Here is a 21,775-nt window from a genome sequence, read left to right as displayed (position 1 = left end):
AAGGAGAAAGAGACGAGGTAGAGATGAGAGAGGTGGAGAGAGAGAGGTGAGAGAGAGAGAGAGATGAGAGAGAGATTGAGGAAGAGAGAGAAGAGACGAGAGCAGAGTAGAGAAGAGAGAGAGGTGAGAGAGAGAGAGGTGGAGAGAGAGAGAGAGAGTGGAGAGAGAGAGGTGGAGAGAGAGAGAGGAGATGAGAGAGAGAGAGAGAGGTGGAGAGAGAGGTGGAGAGAGGAGAGGTGGAGAGAGAGAGAGAGAGGTGGAGAGAGAGAGAGAGAGGTGGAGAGGGAGAGAGAGAGAGAGGTGGAGAGAGAGAGAGAGAGGTGGAGAGAGAGAGAGAGAGAGGTAGGAGAGAGAGAGGTGGTGAGTGAGAGAGAGAGAGGGAGAGAGAGAGAGAGAGAGAGAGAGAGAGAGAGAGAGAGAGAGAGAGAGAGAGGTGGAGAGAGAGAGAGAGAGGTGGAGAGAGAGAGAGAGAGGTGAGAGAGAGAGAGAGAGAGGTAGAGAGAGAGAGGTGGTGAGTGAGAGAGAGAGAGGGAGAGAGAGAGAGAGAGAGAGAGAGAGAGAGAGAGAGAGAGAGAGAGAGAGAGAGAGGTGGAGAGAGAGAGAGGAGAGAGAGAGAGAGAGAGAGAGGTGGAGAGAGAGAGAGAGAGAGAGAGAGAAGAGAGAGAGAGATGAGAGAGAGAGAGAGAGAGAAGAGGGGAGGAGAGATAAATTGCTGAGGCACAAAAGCAACAAAACACATATAAAACATAAAAAGCAACTGACTACAATACTTTAGTTGGATTACTAAAAATTACTCGCACATTTTACTAATACACATCAGTTTAGACACACAAACAAAATCACTGACACACCATGCAAACCAATAGCCAATTTTGCTTATGCTTATTTAGTGTGCTTGGCTAATACATTCCTTGATCATATTTAGTATGCCAGAATGGATATTGGACATACAGACACAGAAAGGAGCACACACACAGTACAGAGCAGAGTAGCTCCTATACCAGACTGCACCACCAGAGGGCAGACAGACACCAGGAAAAGGAGAGGGGAAAAGAGGGATCTGAATTACAGCAGGCTTGACCATGGAGAGAAAGCCCTCATCCAGAAACAACCCCTAGGCCCTAAATACTTTAACCTAGTCCATACCCTCTAGGCACTTTACCCACAGACCTTAAGATAGGTACTTCACCCCTAGCCCCTAAACCCTACCCCCTAGGCTCTCTCACCTGTGTAGTGCTCCACCAGTTGATGCACGGTGTTGAACTGTGTGCGTGTTGTGATATAATATCCTCCATTGTCCAGCTTTCTGATCTTATAATGCTTGACGTGGTCACCTTTACCATCATCCCAGTCACAGATAGACAGAGAGTAGGCACCTGGAGATAGGGGAGGAAGAGAACAGAAAATGATTCTAAATACTCTGAGGATTCTAAAATTGAAGTTGTACACAAGAGAATGAGTAAGTATGAATGAACAGAATCACAGTTGTGCTGAGATGTGTTTGAGAATTAATACCTTTATGACTACATATACATATGTGTGATAACCACACATCTAATACTCTTAGAGCCAGTTGACCAGACCAGATGAATGGAGATTGTCCAGTGAAAGTGCTTCTTAGTCCAGGATTAGGCTTAATCTGTGTCTGGGAAACCTTCAAAGTTTTGTGTAACTTTTAGCAAATGTGTGTGAACACTTTCTGAGTACAGGTGTGTACGTACCCTTGGTGGTTTCACTCTCTCTGATAAGGAATGTTCCTCGGGGGTTCCCCTGTCCCAGGAGCTGTCTCTCTGCATCCTTCCTCCCCATCTTCCAAAATACCACCTGGCAAAACACACACACAAACATTTACCCATTAGTCATTGAGCAGATGTTCTTGTGTGTGTGTGTGTGTGTGTGTGTGTGTGTGTGTGTGTGTGTGTGTATACTCACTCCTCAGCCTGTATGGAGTCTACAGGAGCTACATAGTTACTAGGGACGTATCCTGAGTTCCCTGTGTCCAACGACCGGGCCTCCCACCAGTCCCCCTCTCTGTAGAGACAATCATCACATTGGAGGGAGCAGACACTTGATTTGACCTGGAAAGCCACTATCTGCTATTTATTCTGGAATTGTAATGTGAATCTCACGTGTTGTTGATAATGTGGAACTTCTCTCCCTTCTGGAAGGCCAGATCATCTTCAGTACGAGCCTCATAGTCATACAATGCTATGAAGAGAGTTACACCTCCACCTCCACATACACACAACAGTCAGTATGTATACATCATACAACCACTTAAAAACAAACAACTCATTTAAAGGCTTAATGAAGCCTTCATTAACCTATTATAAGTCCTACATAGACACACAACAAATTATTTGAAGCCATCAATCTGTACCTGTGATGCCGCCTGCGCAGGGTTGTGCGTTGGTATTAGGAAAACAGGTGGAGCCAAATGGCTTGTTGAAGTCAGGTATTGTTGGGTGGGTGGGGCCAGGATGATAACGGGGCACGGCCAATGCTGTACCATCAGGGCTGTTGCTAGGAGACGGGTCAGACAGCTCGGCTGCAGCAGCCTTGGCTGCAGCCTTCTTCTGTTTACAGTGGGCACAGCCCATAATAACCACAGAGACTATCACTGCAGAGAGAGGGGGGTGAGAGAGGGGGGGAGTTAGATAAGAGAGAGAGGGAAGAAGAGAAAGAGAGAAGAGTGAAGGAGGAAGTGATATGGAGGGTAAAAAAGGGCAGAGTTTCTCACCTACTGTCTTCCACTGTCAGATCATGTCAGTCACCATCGCAACTAGAGACAGAGAGGGAGAGGGGGAGAGAGAGAGGTTAGCCACTTCCCTTTTCAGTCCTCTGAGGAAGAGACCATATATCTGCTTCACCACAATGGGCGTGTCTGTGGTTTGATGAACATTGAGAACATGACACAGTGAGACTTGACTCAGGGATTATCATTACCACTGGTGTTGTGTGTGTGTTAACTCAGTTTACCTCCAGCTTTGGAGTGAGTTAAGAAGTCACAGCAGAGTTCAGGAAGAATAAAATGGCAGCTAAAAGGAAACAGTCAGGATCTTCACTCTACAGGACCAGCACTGATGTACATGTAATGCACTCTACTCCAACGCAAACCCAGGATTCGGACTTAGCCTACGTCACAATGTCACAACATATTATACAATGTATCATCTGTGATATTTGATCCAGGCGATTACACTTTGAGTCTCAGGAAGGCATTCCTGCTACACTAGCACACTCCCTCCTGTGTCATTCAAGTCTGGCGGTCATAGCAGAGGTTTCAGTTGCTCATAGGATTTTTTCTTTACGTTGTGAGAAATTGTATTCCTGAGAAATGTGGGATTCCTGACAATCACATCCTCTAAAAATCACCAAACATTCTCAAAACTACTAAAACATGACGGTGATGGACGCAATCCAAAACACATTTCAATGCTTGCTGCTTAGTTTACAACATTTCACAGGAACTCTCAACACACACACACACACACACACACACACAAACACCCTCTATCTGGTCGGCCATCAGGAGAGCCACAGGAAGTAAGCCCTGTTAGAGTTTCCTGTCCACCCCTCTGATGGCTCCCCCCTTTTTCTGGAAGCCCAGGACACAATCCATCCACACACACACAATCTGCCCACGCCAGCTGCAATCCCACTGCCCCCAAATCACACACACCTCTCCCTGTCTATGCTGTGTTTCTCTGCTATGAGAAGAAAACAGGAACGTCAGCTCACTGTACTGTTGCTCCCAAAGGTCATCATTTAATGAGCCATTCATACAAATAACAGCATTGGACCAATATGGTGGTCTTCAGGTTAGGCAAATTAAAACACACACACACACACAGTGGGGGTGGCGGGGGGGGGGTTGTGTGCAAGGCAGCTCTGTGGTCATTGTTCTCCATGAGTTCCTGTTGATCTCTCTCACACTAACTAAATGTCTCTCTCACGCTAACTAACTAACTCTCTCTCTCTCTCTCTCTCTCACACACTAACTAACTAACTCTCTCTCACACTAACTAACTAACACACTAACTCTCACACACTAACTAACTCTCTCTCTCACACTAACTCTCTCACACTAACTAACTAACTCTCTCTCACACTAACTAACTAACTCTCTCTCATTACATTGCCAAAGCAAGTGAAATAGATAATAATAAATAAACAAAAAATTAACAGTAAACATTACAATCACAAAAGTTCCAAAATAATAAAGATATTTCAAATATATATTTCAGTATTTGATCCCCTGCTGATTTTGTACGTTTGCCCACTGACAAAGAAATGATCAGTCTATAATTTTAATGGTAGGTTTATTTGAACAGTGAGAGACAGAATAACAACAAAAAAATCCAGAAACACACGTCAAAAATGTTATAAATTGATTTGCATCTTAATGAGGGAAATAAGTATTTGACCCCTCTGCAAAACATGACTTAGTACTTGGTGGCAAAACCCTTGTTGGCAAACACAGAGGTCAGACGTTTCTTGTAGTTGGCCACCAGGTTTGCACACATCTCAGGAGGGATTTTGTCCCACTCCTCTTTGCAGATCTTCTCCAAGTCATTAAGGTTTCGAGGCTGACTTTTGGCAACTGTCACGATCGTCGGATATAGAGGACCAAGGCGCAGCGTGGAAGGTGAACATACTTATTTATTAAATGATACACGAACAAAACAACAAATCGATACGTGACGTCCACAGGTGCAAAACACAAACCAACACGGAACAAGATCCCACAAACACTGTGGGAAAACCACCTGACTAAATATGGTTCCCAATCAGAGACAACCAGCAACAGCTGATACTCGTTGCCTCTGATTGAGAACCACTCTGGCCAACAAAGATATACAAAAACTAGACTAGACACAACGAGCACAAAACATAAACTCTACACACCCTGGCTCAACTTAAAAGAGTCCCTAGAGCCAGGGCGTGACAGCAACTCGAACCTTCAACTCCCTCCACATATTTTCTATGGGATTAAGGTCTGGAGACTGACTAGGCCACTCCAGGACCTTAATGTGATTCTTCTTGAGCCACTCCTTTGTTGCCTTGGCCATGTGTTTTGGGTCATTGTCATGCTGGAATACCCATCCACGACCCCTTTTCAATGCCCTGGCTGAGGGAAGGAGGTTCTCACCCAAGATTTGACGGTACATGGCCCTGTCCATCATCCCTTTGATGCGGTGAAGTTGTCCTGTCCCCTTAGCAGAAAAACACCCCCAAAGCATAATGTTTCCACCTCCATGTTTGACGGTGGGGATGGTGTTCTTGGGGTCATGGGCAGCATTCCTCCTCCTCCAAACACGGCGAGTTGAATTGATGCCAAAGAGCTCGATTTTGGTCTCATCTGACCACAACACTTTCACCCAGTTCTCCTCTGAATCATTCAGATGTTCATTGGCAAACTTCAGACGGGCATATATATGTGCTTTCTTGAGCAGGGGGACCTTGCGGGCGCTGCAGGATTTCAGTACTTCACGGCGTAGTGTGTTACCAATTGTTTTCTTGGTGACTATGGTCCCAGCTGCCTTGAGATCATTGACAAGATCCTCCCGTGTAGTTCTGGGCTGATTCCTCACCGTTCTCATGATCATTGCAACTCCACGAGGTGATATCTTGCATGGAGCCCCAGGCCGAGGGAGATTGACAGTTATTTTGTGTTTCTTCCATTTGCGAATAATCGCACCAACTGTTGTCACCTTCTCACCAAGCTGCTTGGCGATGGTCTTGTAGCCCATTCCAGCCTTGTGTAGGTCTACAATCTTGTCCCTGACATCTTTGGAGAGCTCTTTGGTCTTGGCCATGGTGGAGAGTTTGGAATCTGATTGATTGATTGCTTCTGTGGACAGGTGTCTTTTATACAGGTAACAAGCTGATTAGGAGCACTCCCTTTAAGAGTGTGCTCCTAATCTCAGCTCGTTACCTGTATAAAAGACACCTGGGAGCCAGAAATCTTTCTGCTTGAGAGGGGGTCAAATACTTATTTCCCTCATTAAAATGTAAATCAATTTATAAAATTTTTGACATGCGTTTTTCTGGATTATTTTGTTGTTATTCTGTCTCTCACTGTTCAAATTAACCTACCATTAAAATTATAGACTGATCATTTCTTTGTCAGTGGGCAAACGTACAAAATCAGCAGAGGATCAAATACTTTTTTCCCCTCACTGTATACAGTGTTATAATGATGTGCAAATAGTTAAAGTACAAAAAGGAAAATAAGTAAACATAAATATAGGTTGTATTTACAATGGTGTTTGTTCTTCACTGGTTGCCCTTTTCTTGTGGCAACATGTCACAAATCTTGCTGCTGTGATTGCACACTAGATATGGGAGTTTATTCTCAGATCTGTGTAATCTGAGGGAAGTACAGTGGGGAAAAAAAGTATTTAGTTAGCCACCAATTGTGCAAGTTCTCCCACTTAAAAAGATGAGAGAGGCCTGTAATTTTCATCATATGTACACGTCAACTATGACAGACAAACTGACGAAAAGAAATCCAGAAAATCACATTGTAGGATTTTTAATGAATTTATTTGCAAATTATGGTGGAAAATAAGTATTTGGTCACCTACAAACAAGCAAGATTTCTGGCTCTCACAGACCTGTAACTTCTTCTTTAAGAGGCTCCTCTGTCCTCCACTCGTTACCTGTATTAATGGCACCTGCTTGAACTTGTTATCAGTATAAAAGACACCTGTCCACAACCTCAAACAGTCACACTCCAAACTCCACTATGGCCAAGACCAAAGAGCTCTCAAAGGACACCAGAAAAAAAATTGTAGACCTGCACCAGGCTGGGAAGACTGAATCTGGAATAGGTAAGCAGCTTGGTTTGAAGAAATCAACTGTGGGAGCAATTATTAGGAAATGGAAGACATACAAGACCACTGATAATCTCCCTCGATCTGGTGCTCCACGCAAGATCTCACCCCGTGGGGTCAAAATGATCACAAGAACGGTGAGTAAAAATCCCAGAACCACACGGGGGGACCTAGTGAATGACCTGCAGAGAGCTGGGACCAAAGTAACAAAGCCTACCATCAGTAACACACTACGCCGCCAGGGACTCAAATCCTGCAGTGCCAGACGTGTCCCCCTGCTTAAGCCAGTACATGTCCAGGCCCGTCTGAAGTTTGCTAGAGTGCATTTGGATGATCCAGAAGAGGATTGGGAGAATGTCATATGGTCAGATGAAACCAAAATATAACTTTTTGGTAAAAACTCAACTCGTCGTGTTTGGAATGCTGAGTTGCATCCAAAGAACACCATACCTACTGTGAAGCATGGGGGTGGAAACATCATGTTTTGGGGCTGTTTTTCTGCAAAGGGACCAGGACGACTGATCCGTGTAAAGGAAAGAATGAATGGGGCCATGTATCGTGAGATTTTTAGTGAAAACCTCCTTCCATCAGCAAGGGCATTGAAGATGAAACGTGGCTGGGTCTTTCAGCATGACAATGATCCCAAACACACCGCCCGGGCAACGAAGGAGTGGCTTCGTAAGAAGCATTTCAAGGTCCTGGAGTGGCCTAGCCAGTCTCCAGATCTCAACCCCATAGAAAATCTTTGGAGGGAGTTGAAAGTCCGTGTTGCCCAGCGACAGCCCCAAAACATCACTGCTCTAGAGGAGATCTGCATGGAGGAATGGGCCAAAATACCAGCAACAGTGTGTGAAAACCTTGTGAAGACTTACAGAAAACGTTTGACCTGTGTCATTGCCAACAAAGGGTATATAACAAAGTATTGAGAAACTTTTGTTATTGACCAAATACTTATTTTCCACCATAATTTGCAAATAAATTCATTAAAGATCCTACAATGTGATTTTCAGGATTTTTTTTCTCATTTTGTCTGTCATAGTTGACGTGTACCTATGATGAAAATTACAGGCCTCTCATCTTTTTAAGTGGGAGAACTTGCACAATTGGTGGCTGACTAAATACTTTTTCTCCCCACTGTATGTGTCTCTAATACATACATTTAGCAGGAAGTTGTGGGCAGTGTGCACATAGCCTAGCCTGTCTTCTCTTGAGAGCCAGGTCTGCCTACGGCGGCCTTTCTCAATAGCAAGTCTAAACAGCATTTTTTGTAAATTCTTTCCAATGTGTCAAGTAATTATCCTTTGGTTTTCTCATGATTTGGTTGGGTCTAATTGTGTTGCTGTCCTGGGGCTCTGTGGTGTCCGTTTGTGTTTGTGAACAGAGCCCCAGGACCAGCTTGCTTAGGGGACTCTTCTCCAGGTTCATCTCTCTGTAGGTGATGGCATTGTTATGGAAGGTTTTGGAATTGCTTCCTTTTAGTTGGTTGTAGAATTTAATGGCGCTTTTCTGGATTTTGATCATTAGCGGGCATCAGCCTAATTCTGCTCTGCGTGCATTATTTGATGTTTTACATTCTCTCCCTCTCTCCTCCCCTTCATAACCTCGGTGTTCCTTTCTCTCTCCCTCTCCGTCACTCTCTAACTCCACTTTGTCACTCTCGTCTCTCTATCCCCCTCTTTTCCTCCTCCCCCCATCTCCCCGTCTCTCTGGTAAGGTCAGACACATTGAACTTTGACATGATTCATAAATAACTCCTTCTCTATTGTTGAGTTCATGAGGCACTTGAGTTTACTAAGGCAGGCTGCTTGTGAAATGAAGACACCATTCATCTACAAGAGTGTGTGTAACTTCTGAAGCTTGAGAACTGATATTATTGAGGTGTAAGATGACTGTCTGATGGACTGGTAAGCAACACACACACAGACCCGACTGACACTAGCCCACAGACTGGAGGTTGAAAATGATTGAGCTAGGAGACTATATGGGGTTACGTCTGGCTGGTACAGGCCTGGGTGTCTGAGTTTGTGTGTACTGTATGTGAGTCAGAGTGTGTGTATGTGAGTGAGGGTATGTGAGTGAGAGTGTGTGTGTATGTAAGTGTGAGTGTATGGCTGGTGTGAGCGTTGCAGTTCTCAGAAGCGCTGTCATAGTTAAAATAAGGCCTGATTAGCCCAGAGTAAATGTAACCACAGCTACAGTTTCCCTCTGCTCTGCCCTAACTAGATATATAAACACACTCTTTCTCTCGCTTTCTCTTGTGGGTGAAACCCTGTACTAAACAGACATTTGTATAGATGAAAAAAGAAGCAACACTATATCAAAATAATGTTTTGGAGATATGCCATGTTAATACACTAATTTACTCTACAAGGGTGGCCGACCCTCCTGCAGGAAAGATACTAGGCGTGTAGCCTTTTGCTACAGCCCTGCTCTATTGTACCTGATTCAGCTAATCAAGGTTCCAATGAGAAGCTGATTAGTAGACTCATGTTAAAGCAGGGGTGGAACAAAAGCCTGCACACCTAGTATCTTTCCTGCCGGAGGGTCGGCCACCCTTGTAGAGTGAATTAGTGTATTAACATGGCATATTCTCCAACAGTTAGAAGGTCACTGGTTCAAATCCCACTCAGGCTATTCCCACCTAAAATTGCTACATATGCTAGCTAAGGGACATGGAGGGGGCTTTCAAACATAAACAATTTTCTCAGGACTGAAAACTCATAGTAGACTTGCACACACATCACCCTCATTCATCACCCTCACAAACATCCAAACACACAGACACACCCTTTCCTTCCCCATCTACTACAGATAAACGGCCCCCAGCAGGGCATTCACAGCAGGAACACACAGCTATGTGCTGTAAGTTTCGGTTGGTATACAGAATTAGAATCCATACTCACTACTCCCTCTCTCCTGGTTAACAGGAAACACCACAGGATGCAGAGTGTGAGTGGAGCAGGAGTGATAGGACACTGGGAAGTGAGCTGTCACTGAGCCCAACATTTATTTTTCTCAAAGCATAACCTTCAATGTAGCGAAAGAGAGGAATAGAGAATAGTGGGGATATACAGAGAAGGGGGGGGGGCAGAAAGAGGCAGAAGCAGGAAGAGAGAGAGAGAGGCAGAGAGGGGGATAGTGAGAGGAACAGTGGGAGGTGGGGGACAGAAAGAGAGAGAAAGTAATGTAGTGGAGGGGGGGATGGAAAAGTTCTGGGAAGTCAGGTGTCTCAGGGACTTCCTGTTTCCACATGATGTCATTACATCCTCCTCCAGAGAGAAAGGGAGAGAAATGGAGCGATAGAGTGAAAAAAGGTTTCCGTGTGCGTCAAAGAAAGACTGACAGATAAAAAGTGTTTGAAAGTTGAAACGAAGTGCACAATGGCAGTAAGTGGCACCTGTGATTCTGATAGAGGTAACCCTTTGGCTGCTGCTTCACATCAGACACATTCCCCCCATCAGACCTGGGATTCAAACCAGCAACCCTCCACTTACTGGTGCACCTCTCTAACCTCCAGATTGGGTTAAGGTTGTAGTAGTATTCTCTGTAGTAGCTCAGCTGTGTCTTGGTGGGAAAGCGGAGTTTACAGCCACACAGCTAGGCCATGCCCACTTCCTTCCACACGGCCTAGGGGCTAATGGCAGGAAGTGAACTCGTAGAGAAACAAGAAGTGATGGAGCCAGGCTTCGGATAGCCTAATCACGTCTCTCTCTCTCCCTCCCTACATCTTCCACTGTTTCTCCTCTCTCTAGTACCAAACCTGAAGGGACAACAAGCAGTCCTCCACGTCTGAATTTGCGTAGCGCTGATCTCTAGCCTACCAACTACAATTAATAGGGCTTATCTGAATAGCCTACAGAACAGACATACTGTAGACCCACTGTAGCCTGCCTCTGGCCTACTACGAAGAGGTCTGGATCTTTATGGCACAGAACAGAGTGCGCCGCTCACCCTGTAATCCACAGACCTTAAGTTTCAAGCCCCAGCTCCCTTTTCTCTCCTAAAAGTCGATTCCATTATTGCTCTGTAATTTGATTTCAAAATAACTGACTTGACAGGCTCAGTGTGAACTGTAGGCTACAGCACAAGAGAAGGAAAGTGTTGCTGGCATAAGCACCACCCCATTTTTCTCAGCCCTTCAAGCTTCACTGGCCAAACTTCCTTTTTTTTAAAATAATTGCCAAAGTTTCTCAATAAACTCATTCAGCAATAACAAAAAGGACACGGTTTCACAAACATTTTGGTTTGGTTAAATGCCAGAGTGATTTTTTAAAAAGTGTGCGTGAGAGAAGCGCAGGAGTGTGTGGGTCTGTGGCCAAGCTCCGGGAAACCCTCACATGGGCACCGAAAGCAGGTATTTAGGCCAGAAGAGAGAGAGAGAGAGAGAGATGCGCATTCATACTGGTGTCCGCCTCAGCACAGATATTGAGGGGTAAGGCAAAACAATATTTGTTACAATTTACACTACTACACACATTTCTTCACTTAGCCATACAAACACCCACACTTAGTTTATGCTACAGAGGTTGACACTCACTTACTCTCTCACACTGCTAAATACAGTAACAAACACACATCGACTGACTTACCGGAGAGCACTACGGGTCGCCCGTTATTCCCGGGGGCTGGCGGAGAAAAGTGTGAACAGCACTGGGGAGGTAAAATTCCAGGCGCTCGGGACAGAACGTGATGAGACCGTGGCTCGCGGGCGCTGGGAAACAGCTGAGCACTCCTCGCTGAAGGGGATGTGGAAGCGCGGCGCGCTCTCTCTGTGTCCGGAAGGGTTGGATTGACTGACACGCGCAGTGACTGAGGTCCACTCCGAAGCGCGCACCCTGGATGTGTGTCACTCTCACGGAATTTAAACAGAATAAAATAGGAAGCAGGGGCTTTTTAATTACGTCTTGCATCGGAAACCGTTTACAATTTAAGAACCAAACGGAAGCAAACAGAGCAAACGGAACTAAATGGGAAGGGACCTACCTGAATTTCTCCAATAGAAACTCGTTTTTGTTGAAAAACGTTTTCCTTTTGGAGTAAACGATTTCTGTTACAAAACGTTGCAACAGACGAAACGTTTTGCAACAGAATGGGTGTATGAATAAAGTCCTGATTTTGACTTTCAATAACATAATTCATGTAGAAATTGTTCAAACGCATCATCCGGTAAATTTACAAAACTTCGGTGATGTAGCCTTCGCAAACCTCTGAGCCCAGGAATAGACATGTACCAGCCAGCTGATCCCTTCCTACCAAAGAGACAGACACTCTGCATCTGGAGAGGTGCGAGTGCTACAGGAAGAGGTTAAAGTTTGTGTAAAGTGTGACTTCGCCTACGGTCTATAACAACCATGTTGTCAGCATAGTATCCGTTTGTTCTTTAAGGCTAGAGCCACCATTCTGTTGGGAACTCGTTATAATTGTCTGTAACTCTCGTTGGCAGGCCCTCACTACATATTCGTCGCCAAACCCACTGGCTCCAGGTCATCTATAAATCACTTCTAGGCAAATCCCCGCCTTATTTTAGCTCATTGGTCACCATAGCAACACCCACCCGTAGTATGCGCTCCAGCAGGTATATCTCACTGGTCATCCCCAAAGCCAACACCTCCTTTGGCCGCCATTCCTTCCAGTTCTCTGCTGCAAATGACTGGAACGAACTACAAAAATCTCTGAAGCTGGAGACACTTATCTCCCTCATTAACTTTAAGCATCAGTTGTCAGAGAACCTTACCGATCACTGCACCTGTACACAGCCCATCTGTAATTAGCCCACCCAACTACTTCATCCCCATATTGTTATTTACATTATAATATAATAATAATAATATAATATGCCATTTAGCAGACGCTTTTATCCAAAGCGACTTACAGTCATGCGTGCATACATTTTTGTGTATGGGTGGTCCCGGGGATCGAACCCACTACCTTGGCGTTACAAGCGCCGTGCTCTACCAGCTGAGCTACAGAGGACCACACAGGATCAAACATTGATATTTATTTTGCTCATTTGCACCCCAGTATCTCTATTTACATTTAAGTCATTTAGCAGACGCTCTTATCCAGAGCGACTTACAGTTATTATTACTTCTTTTTTTTTCATACTGGCGCCCCGTGGGAATCGAACCCACAACCCTGACGTTGCAAACGCCATGCTCTACCAACTGAGCTACATCCCTGCCGGCCATTCCCTCCCCTACCCTGGACGACGCTGGGCTAATTGTGCGCCGTCCCATGGGTCTCCCGGTCACCGCCGGCTACGACAGAGCCTGGATTCGAACCAGGATCTCTAGTGGCACAGCTAGCACTGTGATGCAGTGCCTTAGACGACTGCCCCACTCGGGAGACATGGGACAGCGCACAGCCTATTTGCACATCATCTTCTGCACATCTATCACTCCAGTGTTAATACTAAATTGTAATTATTTTTGCACTATGGCCTATTTATTACCTTACCTCCATAACTTACTACATTTGCACACACTGTATATAGATCTTCTATTTTCTACTGTGTTATTGACTGTACGTTTTTGTTTATTCCATATTTTGTTTATTTTATTTTTTATTTCACCTTTATTTAACCAGGTAAGCCAGTTGAGAACAGGTTCTCATTTACAACTGCGACCTGGCCAAGATAAAGCAAAGTAGTGCAATAAAAACAACACAGAGTTACATATGGGGTAAAAAAAAACATAAAGTCAGAAATACAACAGAAAATATATATACAGTGTGTGCAAATGTAGCAAGTTATGGAGGTAAGGCAATAAATAGGCTATAGTGCATAATAATTACAATAGTATTAACACTGGAATGCTAGATGTGCAAGAGATTATGTGCAAATAGAGATACTGGGGTGCAAAAGAGCAAAATAAATAACAATATAGGGATGAGGTAGTTGGGTGGGCTAATTTCAGATGGGCTGTGTACAGGTGCAGTGATCGGTAAGGTGCTCTGACAACTGATGCTTAAAGTTATTGAGGGAGATGAGTCTCCAGCTTCAGAGATTTTTGCAATTCGTTCCAGTCATTGGCAGCAGAGAACTGGAAGGAATGGCGGCCAAAGGAGGTGTTGGCTTTGGGAATGACCAGTGAGATATACCTGCTGGAGCGCAGACTACGGGTGGGTGCTGCTATGTTGACCAATGAGCTAAGATAAGATAAGGCTAAGATTTAACTCTGTGTTGTTGTTTTTATCGCACTGCTTTGCTTTATCTTGGCCAGGTCGCAGTTGTAAATGAGAACTTGTTCTCAACTGGCTTACCTGGTTAAATAAAGGTTAAATAAATAAAAATATGTTCTATGAAACTCCGAATTTGAGGTGCCAGTAAGAGAAGAGAAGAGTGGACCTTTATCTCCACCTCGTGGCCAGTCTTGGAACTGCAGAGGTCTTCAAGTATGCCTGCATAGAGATCTGGAACTTCACACCATGTGATGATTTTGATAACAAAATACATTTTATTGTACATAAAAAATGCATGAACCATTCATTCAATTTTCTTATGTATGATCTGAAGCATTAAATCGTAACAGCCACTGTGAACACAGTAGCTAGTACAGTAATAGTTTAACACAGTGAGATGATTGATTGACTGGATCAACCTAACTCTGGTTGGTGCATAATGGATAGCAGGTTTTATTGTCCAAAAACCAACCACACACACAAAATAGGCAGCATATTACACAGAGCAGAATAAACACAACATTGACTTATGATCAATCTGAACTGTCTGATTCACAGACATGCACTGTGTGTAGTCATGTCATGTAGCGTGTGACAGGCCTGTAGTCATGTCATGTAACGTGTGACAGGCCTGTAGTCATGTCATGTAACGTGTGACAGGCCTGTAGTCATGTCATGTAGCGTGTGACAGGCCTGTAGTCATGTCATGTAATGTGTGACAGGCCTGTAGTCATGTCATGTAGCGTGTGACGGGCCTGTAGTCATGTCATGTAGCGTGTGACAGGCCTGTAGTCAAGTCATGTAATGGGCCTGTAGTCATGTCATGTAACGTGTGACGGGCCTGTAGTCAAGTCATGTAACGTGTGACGGGCCTGTAGTCATGTCATGTAACGTGTGACGGGCCTGTAGTCATGTCATGTAGCGTGTGACAGGCCTGTGGTCATGTCATGTAGCGTGTGACAGGCCTGTGGTCAAGTCATGTAACGTGTGACGGGCCTGTAGTCATGTCATGTAACGTGTGACGGGCCTGTAGTCATGTCATGTAGCGTGTGACGGGCCTGTAGTCATGTCATGTAGCGTGTGACAGGCCTGTAGTAATGTCAAGTAGCGTGTGACAGGCCTGTGGTCATGTCATGTAGCGTGTGACAGGCCTGTAGTAATGTCAAGTAGCGTGTGACAGGCCTGTGGTCATGTCATGTAGCGTGTGACAGGCCTGTGGTCATGTCATGTAGCGTGTGACAGGCCTGTAGTAATGTCAAGTAGCGTGTGACAGGCCTGTGGTCATGTCATGTAGCGTGTGACAGGCCTGTAGTAATGTCAAGTAGCGTGTGACAGGCCTGTGGTCATGTCATGTAGCGTGTGACAGGCCTGTAGTAATGTCAAGTAGCGTGTGACAGGCCTGTGGTCATGTCATGTAGCGTGTGACGGGCCTGTAGTCATGTCATGTAGCGTGTGACAGGCCTGTAGTCATGTCATGTAGCGTGTGACGGGCCTGTAGTCATGTCATGTAGCGTGTGACAGGCCTGTAGTCATGTCATGTAGCGTGTGACGGGCCTGTAGTCATGTCATGTAGCGTGTGACAGGCCTGTGGTCATGTCAAGTAGCGTGTGACAGGCCTGTGGTCATGTCATGTAGCGTGTGACAGGCCTGTAGTAATGTCAAGTAGCGTGTGACAGGCCTGTGGTCATGTCATGTAGTGTGTGACAGCCCGTAGTGTGTATAGTAAAGCAGCCTGTAGTCGAGCCTCCATCAGCAGCAGGTTGACATGGACCTGGAGAAAGAGACACAGGAAGACATAGGGTCAGTCAGTAACTCACCTGACACAGGTGACACACAGGAAAAGGTAGATACAGACGGACAGAGTTTATAGCGATGGTTTTGAGTGAGTGTGTGTAGCGTGTCTGACTGTGTAGCGTGTCTGACTGTGTAGCGTGTCTGACTGTGTAGCGTGTCTGACTGTGTAGCGTGTCTGACTGTGTAGCGTGTCTGACTGTGTAGCGTGTCTGACTGTGTTGCGTGTCTGACTGTGTAGCGTGTCTGACTGTGTAGCGTGCGTGTCTGACTGTGTAGCGTGTCTGACTGTGTAGCGTGTCTGACTGTGTAGCGTGTCTGACTGTGTAGCGTGTCTGACTGTGTAGCGTGTCTGACTGTGTAGCGTGTCTGACTGTGTAGCGTGTCTGACTGTGTAGCGTGCGTGTCTGACTGTGTTGCGTGTCTGACTGTGTTGCGTGTCTGACTGTGTTGCGTGTCTGACTGTGTTGCGTGTGTGTGTGTGTGGTGTACCTTCTCAGAGTGTCTGAAGAGTCTCCAGTAGGCAGAGTAGATCCTATCTGTGGTCTGTTCTGGATGACACGCTACCGTCTTCACAAACATCTTGAGGCCTCGCTCCAATAACACATTCACCTCTCCGTAGTCGTAGTCATCGTACCTACACACACATTTAAAAAAACATCAGTATAACAGACAAACCCAGGTGCACACACACACACACACACAGTTATGAACATACAAGTGTGTGTCTAGTGTGTGTGTGACTGACCGTATTCCGTAGAGACAGTGTATGTAGTTCCAGAGAGCCTTGCGGAGTGTGTGTGTGTCCACATCCTTGTGCATCGCCATCCTGTTGTAGGTTAGACCACACACAACCTGACAGAAAAGAGAACATCACTCCATCAGTATCAACCTGACAGAAAAGAGAACATCACTCCGTCAGTATCAACCTGAGAGAAGAGAGAACATCACTCCATCAGTATCAACCTGAGAAGAGAGGACATCACTCCATCAGTATCAACCTGACAGAAGAGAGAACATCACTCCATCAGTATCAACCTGAGAAGAGAGGACATCACTCCATCAGTATCAACCTGAGAAGAGAGGACATCACTCCATCAGTATCAACCTGACAGAAAAGAGAACATCACTCCGTCAGTATCAACCTGACAGAAGAGAGAACATCACTCCATCAGTATCAACCTGAGAAGAGAGGACATCACTCCATCAGTATCAACCTGAGAAGAGAGGACATCACTCCATCAGTATCAACCTGACAGAAGAGAGAACATCACTCCATCAGTATCAAACCAGATGTGCATGTTGGTTAATATGTTAGGGGTGAAGGGTTAACACATTAAAGGGTGCTTGTTGTGGTTGTTGTAGTACCTGGAACTTCTCCTCCAGTAATTGGCCCATGTCTGGTAACAGTCTGTTCACTAGGGAGAAGCCATGGTCTTCCCATGAGTAGTCCTACACACACACACACACACACACACACACACATACTTATTATATATGCATCTTATATGCACACCCACAACCATAGCTTTCCCATGAGAAGTCCTATAATCAGACATGCAAACATTATACACATACACATTACACACACACAGACCTGTGCTCTCATGGTAGGAGGTGACTGTTCTCCTCGGATGGAGAAGTCTTCATAGATAAACTCTGGATCCTCCACCAACCTCAACAACAACTCAGAGGGGGCTCCCCGCACCACCGCTACACACACCAAGTCAGAAAGAATGCCATGGAAAACAGCCACAGAACGAGATTGTGTGTGTGTGTGTGTGTGTGTGTACATGTGCGGTGGAGGTGTGTTCGTGTACCAGTAGGTATGCTCTCGCTCCTCTCCCTCTCAAAGCGAGTGATCATCTCTTCCGGACTACACTCCTCCTCCTGCTGTTGTAACTCCACCATCCTCTTCATCAATACCTCCACCTCCATCACTCCATCCTGACAGAGAGGGAGAAGGAGAGAGAGAAAATTAGTGACTGATTTACATGTTGTCACTTATCCAGCAACCTAGACTGCATCTCAAAACTCACCTCCGGCTTGCCGTCCTCGGGGGTGGGACTGTGAGGGCTTCGTGGCATGTTATTGGATGGAGTGTGTGGATAGAAGGCATGTCCTAGCACAAAATTGGATGGTGATGGCGGGCAGAAGGTGTGGCCTCCTACGTGGTCGGGCTCAGGGTGTAGGCCACACCCCCAAACGAAGGAGGACAGCGAATGAGAGTGAGTCATCAGAACAACTGCATGGATCAGCTCAGCCAATGACCAACGAGCGTCCACCCCGGGACACACCAACTCCTGCAGGAGAGAGGGGGTGGATGACCATTACTGTATATCTGTGTGTGTGTGTGTGTGTGTGTGTGTGTGTGTGTGTGTGTGTGTGTGTGTGTGTGTGTCTCACCTGTATGTGCTGTTGTGTGATGAGCCAGGGTCTGTGTGCCAGCAGCTTGTTGAGTGTGTGTAGGCTGCGTATTTTGGGGTGTGTGTGTTGTAGCCCCCCCAGCCAGCTCTCCTCCCCCCCCGCCTCAAGGAACCCTGCACTATGCTGTTGGACCAGGTAGGAACACTGGTGACGAGCTGCGGCCTGGGGAGAGAGGGAGAGAGAAGAGAGTAGAGAAAAAGAGGGAGAGAGGGAAAGCAGAAAGAGAGTAGCGTTAGACACAGACAGACAGTGTGTTTGGGGGGGATCAGCTTGAGTAAGGTAATTACATAATAAGTCATTATTCGAGATGCAAGGCAATTTGTTGATCAGTGATTCTGTGAAGTTATAGTTCAGTTTAGGCAGTACAGGCTCTCACCATGACAACGATGTAGTGCCTCCAGGGGCGGGGCAACGGGCCGTCCAGCTCCAGCAAAGCATGCTGGGTACGCAGGAAGCAGCTGAGGTAGGTGGGGTGAAGGGCCATCACCATTGTGATGTGGTCATAACGGCCCAATGAGAGGAAGGCTTCTATCAGAACTTCCTGATCTGGCCCCTCTTCCAAAATCTGAGAGGGTGTCAGAAACACACAGTAAGAGCATGGACAGACTGATAGTCTCACACTCACTGCAACAGTCATACACTTATGCCTGCGAACACACACAGGACAAACACAAAACATGTACCTCTTGTGCAGAGATGAAGGCACTAGGACCTGAGGCCAAAGCCTGAGGAATCTCAACACCTCGCTCCTGAGAGAGAGAGAGAGAGAGAGAGAGAGAGAGAGAGAGAGAGAGAGACCAACCATGAATAACAATATCGAATGATGCACAACAATTCCGCCACCAACTCGAACATACACATTTTCTGGAATAAAAACGTCCCTCTACACTCCAAAGGGATAGAGAAGTAGAAATACTGGTTCCATTCTTTGTGATCCACCAAATACACAACACCTTATTTCTAGCTCTTATTCTTAGACTCTCATTGTTCTATCTACAGTATGTTATAGCCATGTCAATGCCATGACGCAGGCTTAAGTAGACCCAAACACTTGTGCCAGAGCCATCTAGAAAAATTAAGTTACTATATCAGCTGCCAGTTACAACTCCCTCCCTGTTAGCCCAAATTGAAGTTACACTGTAACATGATGATACATGAGCAACAACTTTTATAATGGGAACCAAATTCATAATATGCAACCATCCACATTCCCAAACACTCACCATCATCTTGAGTTGATTAATAGGTTAACTCAGCAGTATATCTACTATGTTAACGGCTAAAAACTACAGGACCCCGGTAAATCTGTGTTTTCTTTCGGTAAAGTAATACATCGGGAGCGTGCCATGGTGTTTCGATAAGAGCTAAAAGGGGGCGTGCCATAGAGTCTTACATCATCCCGTGCTCTGCTGTCTGATGAAACAAACAGGCAACTGTTTGACAGATGACAGCTGTGAACTGAACTGTCATGGACTGGGGGTTATCATCGTTCATCATGATTTCATGTACCTTTTATGGAGACTCCTCAATCTTGTCATTTGATGAGAAACATCAAATAGCTGGATTAATGACATGGGTCAATTACCTATTGAGTAAATGATTTGCTCCTCTCTGGCAAAAATTGACGTTTCTGGCAACTGGCAAACCATAAAGTGTAATGCACTGATATGGAACCATGCTAGCTACCCGTCTCTCTGTAGCTCAAGCCCTACCTGTGCGGTCCGCAGCAGTTCCGCTGCCCTCTCGCGGACCTCCGGTAACGGGCAGGACCGGGAGACCCGCAGCAGCTGCAGGAGAGTGTGCTTTTCGAGACGAGCCGAACCGGGTCGGTCCAGACCCAACCGGGACATGACGCTCTGGGTCAGTTCTTCCAGCGCCTCTGCCCTCTCCGCCTCGTCCCTGCTGCACAGCCGAGAAAAGTTCTTCGGGTTCGGCCCCAGTTCGGGTTCCGACTCGACAGCTTCTGGTTGATAATGTAGGCTTGTAGGTCTGGAGACATCGGGGTTGGTGGTTCTTCCTCCGTTACATTCGCAAAGCACGTCCGTCAGTGGTTCTAGCGCCATCTCTTCCATAGCATAATATAGCAACCTGCACAGAACCGTCTCGTGTCTTGTCTTGACTTGTCCCTAACTGGCTAGCTAGCTAGCTAGCTAGCTAGATAACGTTAGCGCTGGTTACCGAATACTGATGTGCTAGTTAGCATCTAGGTTTGCACAATTCAGTCAGATTTCGTCAACAGACCGTAGTCGGCAGTAATCCCCACAGATTTTGTTTTCAAATCGACGGTTTTTTTCTCAAGTAATGACAACACATTTGATTTGAGGCTAGCTTGCTAATGTCTCGAGCACGGGCACTTTACCGAAGGCTAGCAAGTTGTTCATCGTTGTCAATTTGAGTCGGATCAAAACAGCGAAAGTCTGCAGCAAGATACTTCCATTATATAAGGTTACTGGTATCGAATACTTGACAGATATTTGTCACTTGTCCGGGTAATCGTTCAGATATGGAGAAGTTTGGTGACTTCGTCATCTCTCCTTTCGCCGGTATCAACTCCTCTACCTCAGCGTGACCACTGACGTCACAGATAAAATGTTTAAAAAATCGGCGGTTTATGCATTCTTCATTCTGAAGGGGTCCCTCACAATATGATAATGATATTGTAATATGCATTAGGTACTGTCAAATTAGTTAACTATGTACGTTTTTATTCTTGATTTGTTGCCCATTGTTCCATCTATTTGGATACTTGCTGCTGTTGAAATTCTAATTATGGGGATAGACTGCCTTTCGGTGTAGGGTTTGGGGTTCATGAAAGTAGTGAGAGTTAGGACACACAGCAACCTTTATTCTCAGCACCTCAACCTTCATATCCTCCCCCAGGGGGGTGTGTGTGTATTAAGTACTCCCAGTAAACACTGTTCCTCACACTGCGTAGCTCATGATCATGATGACTTCCGTTGTATCATACCTTCTCCACTTATATTAACAATGTATACTTCCTGAAATGTCATTTTAAAAAATCATCAACACATGTATCTTTAAGACCAATCTTATATTAAATTACCTTTATATATATATATTCCATACAAAATAGATACCTTCGTATGGTGACAACAGGGGAAAGGAAGAGATGAGAGTGAGAGATGCAGGGAGAGACACATAACAACAAAAGGATCGATGGAACTGATGTCCTGTTCCTCTAGGGATGACGAGATACAAGTTGCCTTTGGGGAAGACTTAACAGGGTGCACACACAGGCCGCCTATGGGGGAATACTATACATTGCTCAAGCACAGGCCATCTTAAAGATAGGACCTTCAGTGTTACAAACACCGGTTCCCTATGAGGAAATACTTTTAATAACGCACAGACAGGCTGCCTATGGGGGGGGGGGATACTTTTAGGGGCACAGACAGAAGATGGGTTACCATGGTGACCGGTGCTGCATCTCCAGGGAACCCAGTGATGGACAAGGTGAGGGAGAGAGAGAGGCGGGATTAAAGAGAAAGGGGGCAGGGGTTAAAACTCATAGGTCATAA

The 21,775-nt window shown here is 45.6% G+C and overlaps 2 protein-coding genes across 5 annotated transcripts in view; both read right to left on the bottom strand.

Moving 5' to 3' along the window:
- Positions 1 to 11,515, bottom strand: part of yrk (Yes-related kinase) — a 15,578-nt gene extending 4,063 nt beyond the window's left edge. The window contains 8 exon segments of the mRNA XM_084156244.1: positions 1,227 to 1,376; positions 1,722 to 1,811; positions 1,814 to 1,824; positions 1,933 to 2,031; positions 2,130 to 2,232; positions 2,381 to 2,620; positions 2,741 to 2,782; positions 11,429 to 11,515. Of these exon segments, the coding sequence (XP_084012370.1) occupies positions 1,227 to 1,376; positions 1,722 to 1,811; positions 1,814 to 1,824; positions 1,933 to 2,031; positions 2,130 to 2,232; positions 2,381 to 2,600 (673 nt within the window). The 5' untranslated portion in view covers positions 2,601 to 2,620; positions 2,741 to 2,782; positions 11,429 to 11,515.
- Positions 11,516 to 14,270: 2,755 nt separating this feature from the next.
- Positions 14,271 to 20,818, bottom strand: sesn2 (sestrin 2). 4 transcript variants are annotated; one of them, XM_084158130.1, is made up of 11 exons: positions 19,949 to 20,818; positions 18,920 to 18,985; positions 18,613 to 18,801; positions 18,216 to 18,398; positions 17,849 to 18,112; positions 17,630 to 17,756; positions 17,407 to 17,522; positions 17,178 to 17,261; positions 16,558 to 16,664; positions 16,302 to 16,446; positions 14,271 to 15,789 (listed from the first exon to the last, which is right to left on the bottom strand). In XM_084158130.1, exons 1-11 carry the CDS (start codon positions 20,306 to 20,308, stop codon positions 15,703 to 15,705), a joined length of 1,728 nt encoding a protein of 575 aa, XP_084014256.1. In that variant the 5' UTR covers positions 20,309 to 20,818; the 3' UTR covers positions 14,271 to 15,702. The 4 variants fall into 4 exon arrangements, 2 of the variants coding, with proteins under 2 accessions (XP_084014256.1, XP_084014257.1); XM_084158131.1 differs by lacking the exon at positions 19,949 to 20,818 and adding an exon at positions 19,460 to 19,610; XR_014612540.1 differs by lacking the exon at positions 16,558 to 16,664.
- Positions 20,819 to 21,775: the final 957 nt, after the last annotated feature.

The sequence above is a fragment of the Coregonus lavaretus genome, assembly GCF_964263955.1.
Source record: "Coregonus lavaretus genome assembly, chromosome: 3".
NCBI lineage: Eukaryota > Metazoa > Chordata > Actinopteri > Salmoniformes > Salmonidae > Coregonus > Coregonus lavaretus.
The sequence above is the reverse complement of the archived record's forward strand: the minus strand, read 5'-3'. Positions and strand labels throughout refer to the sequence as shown.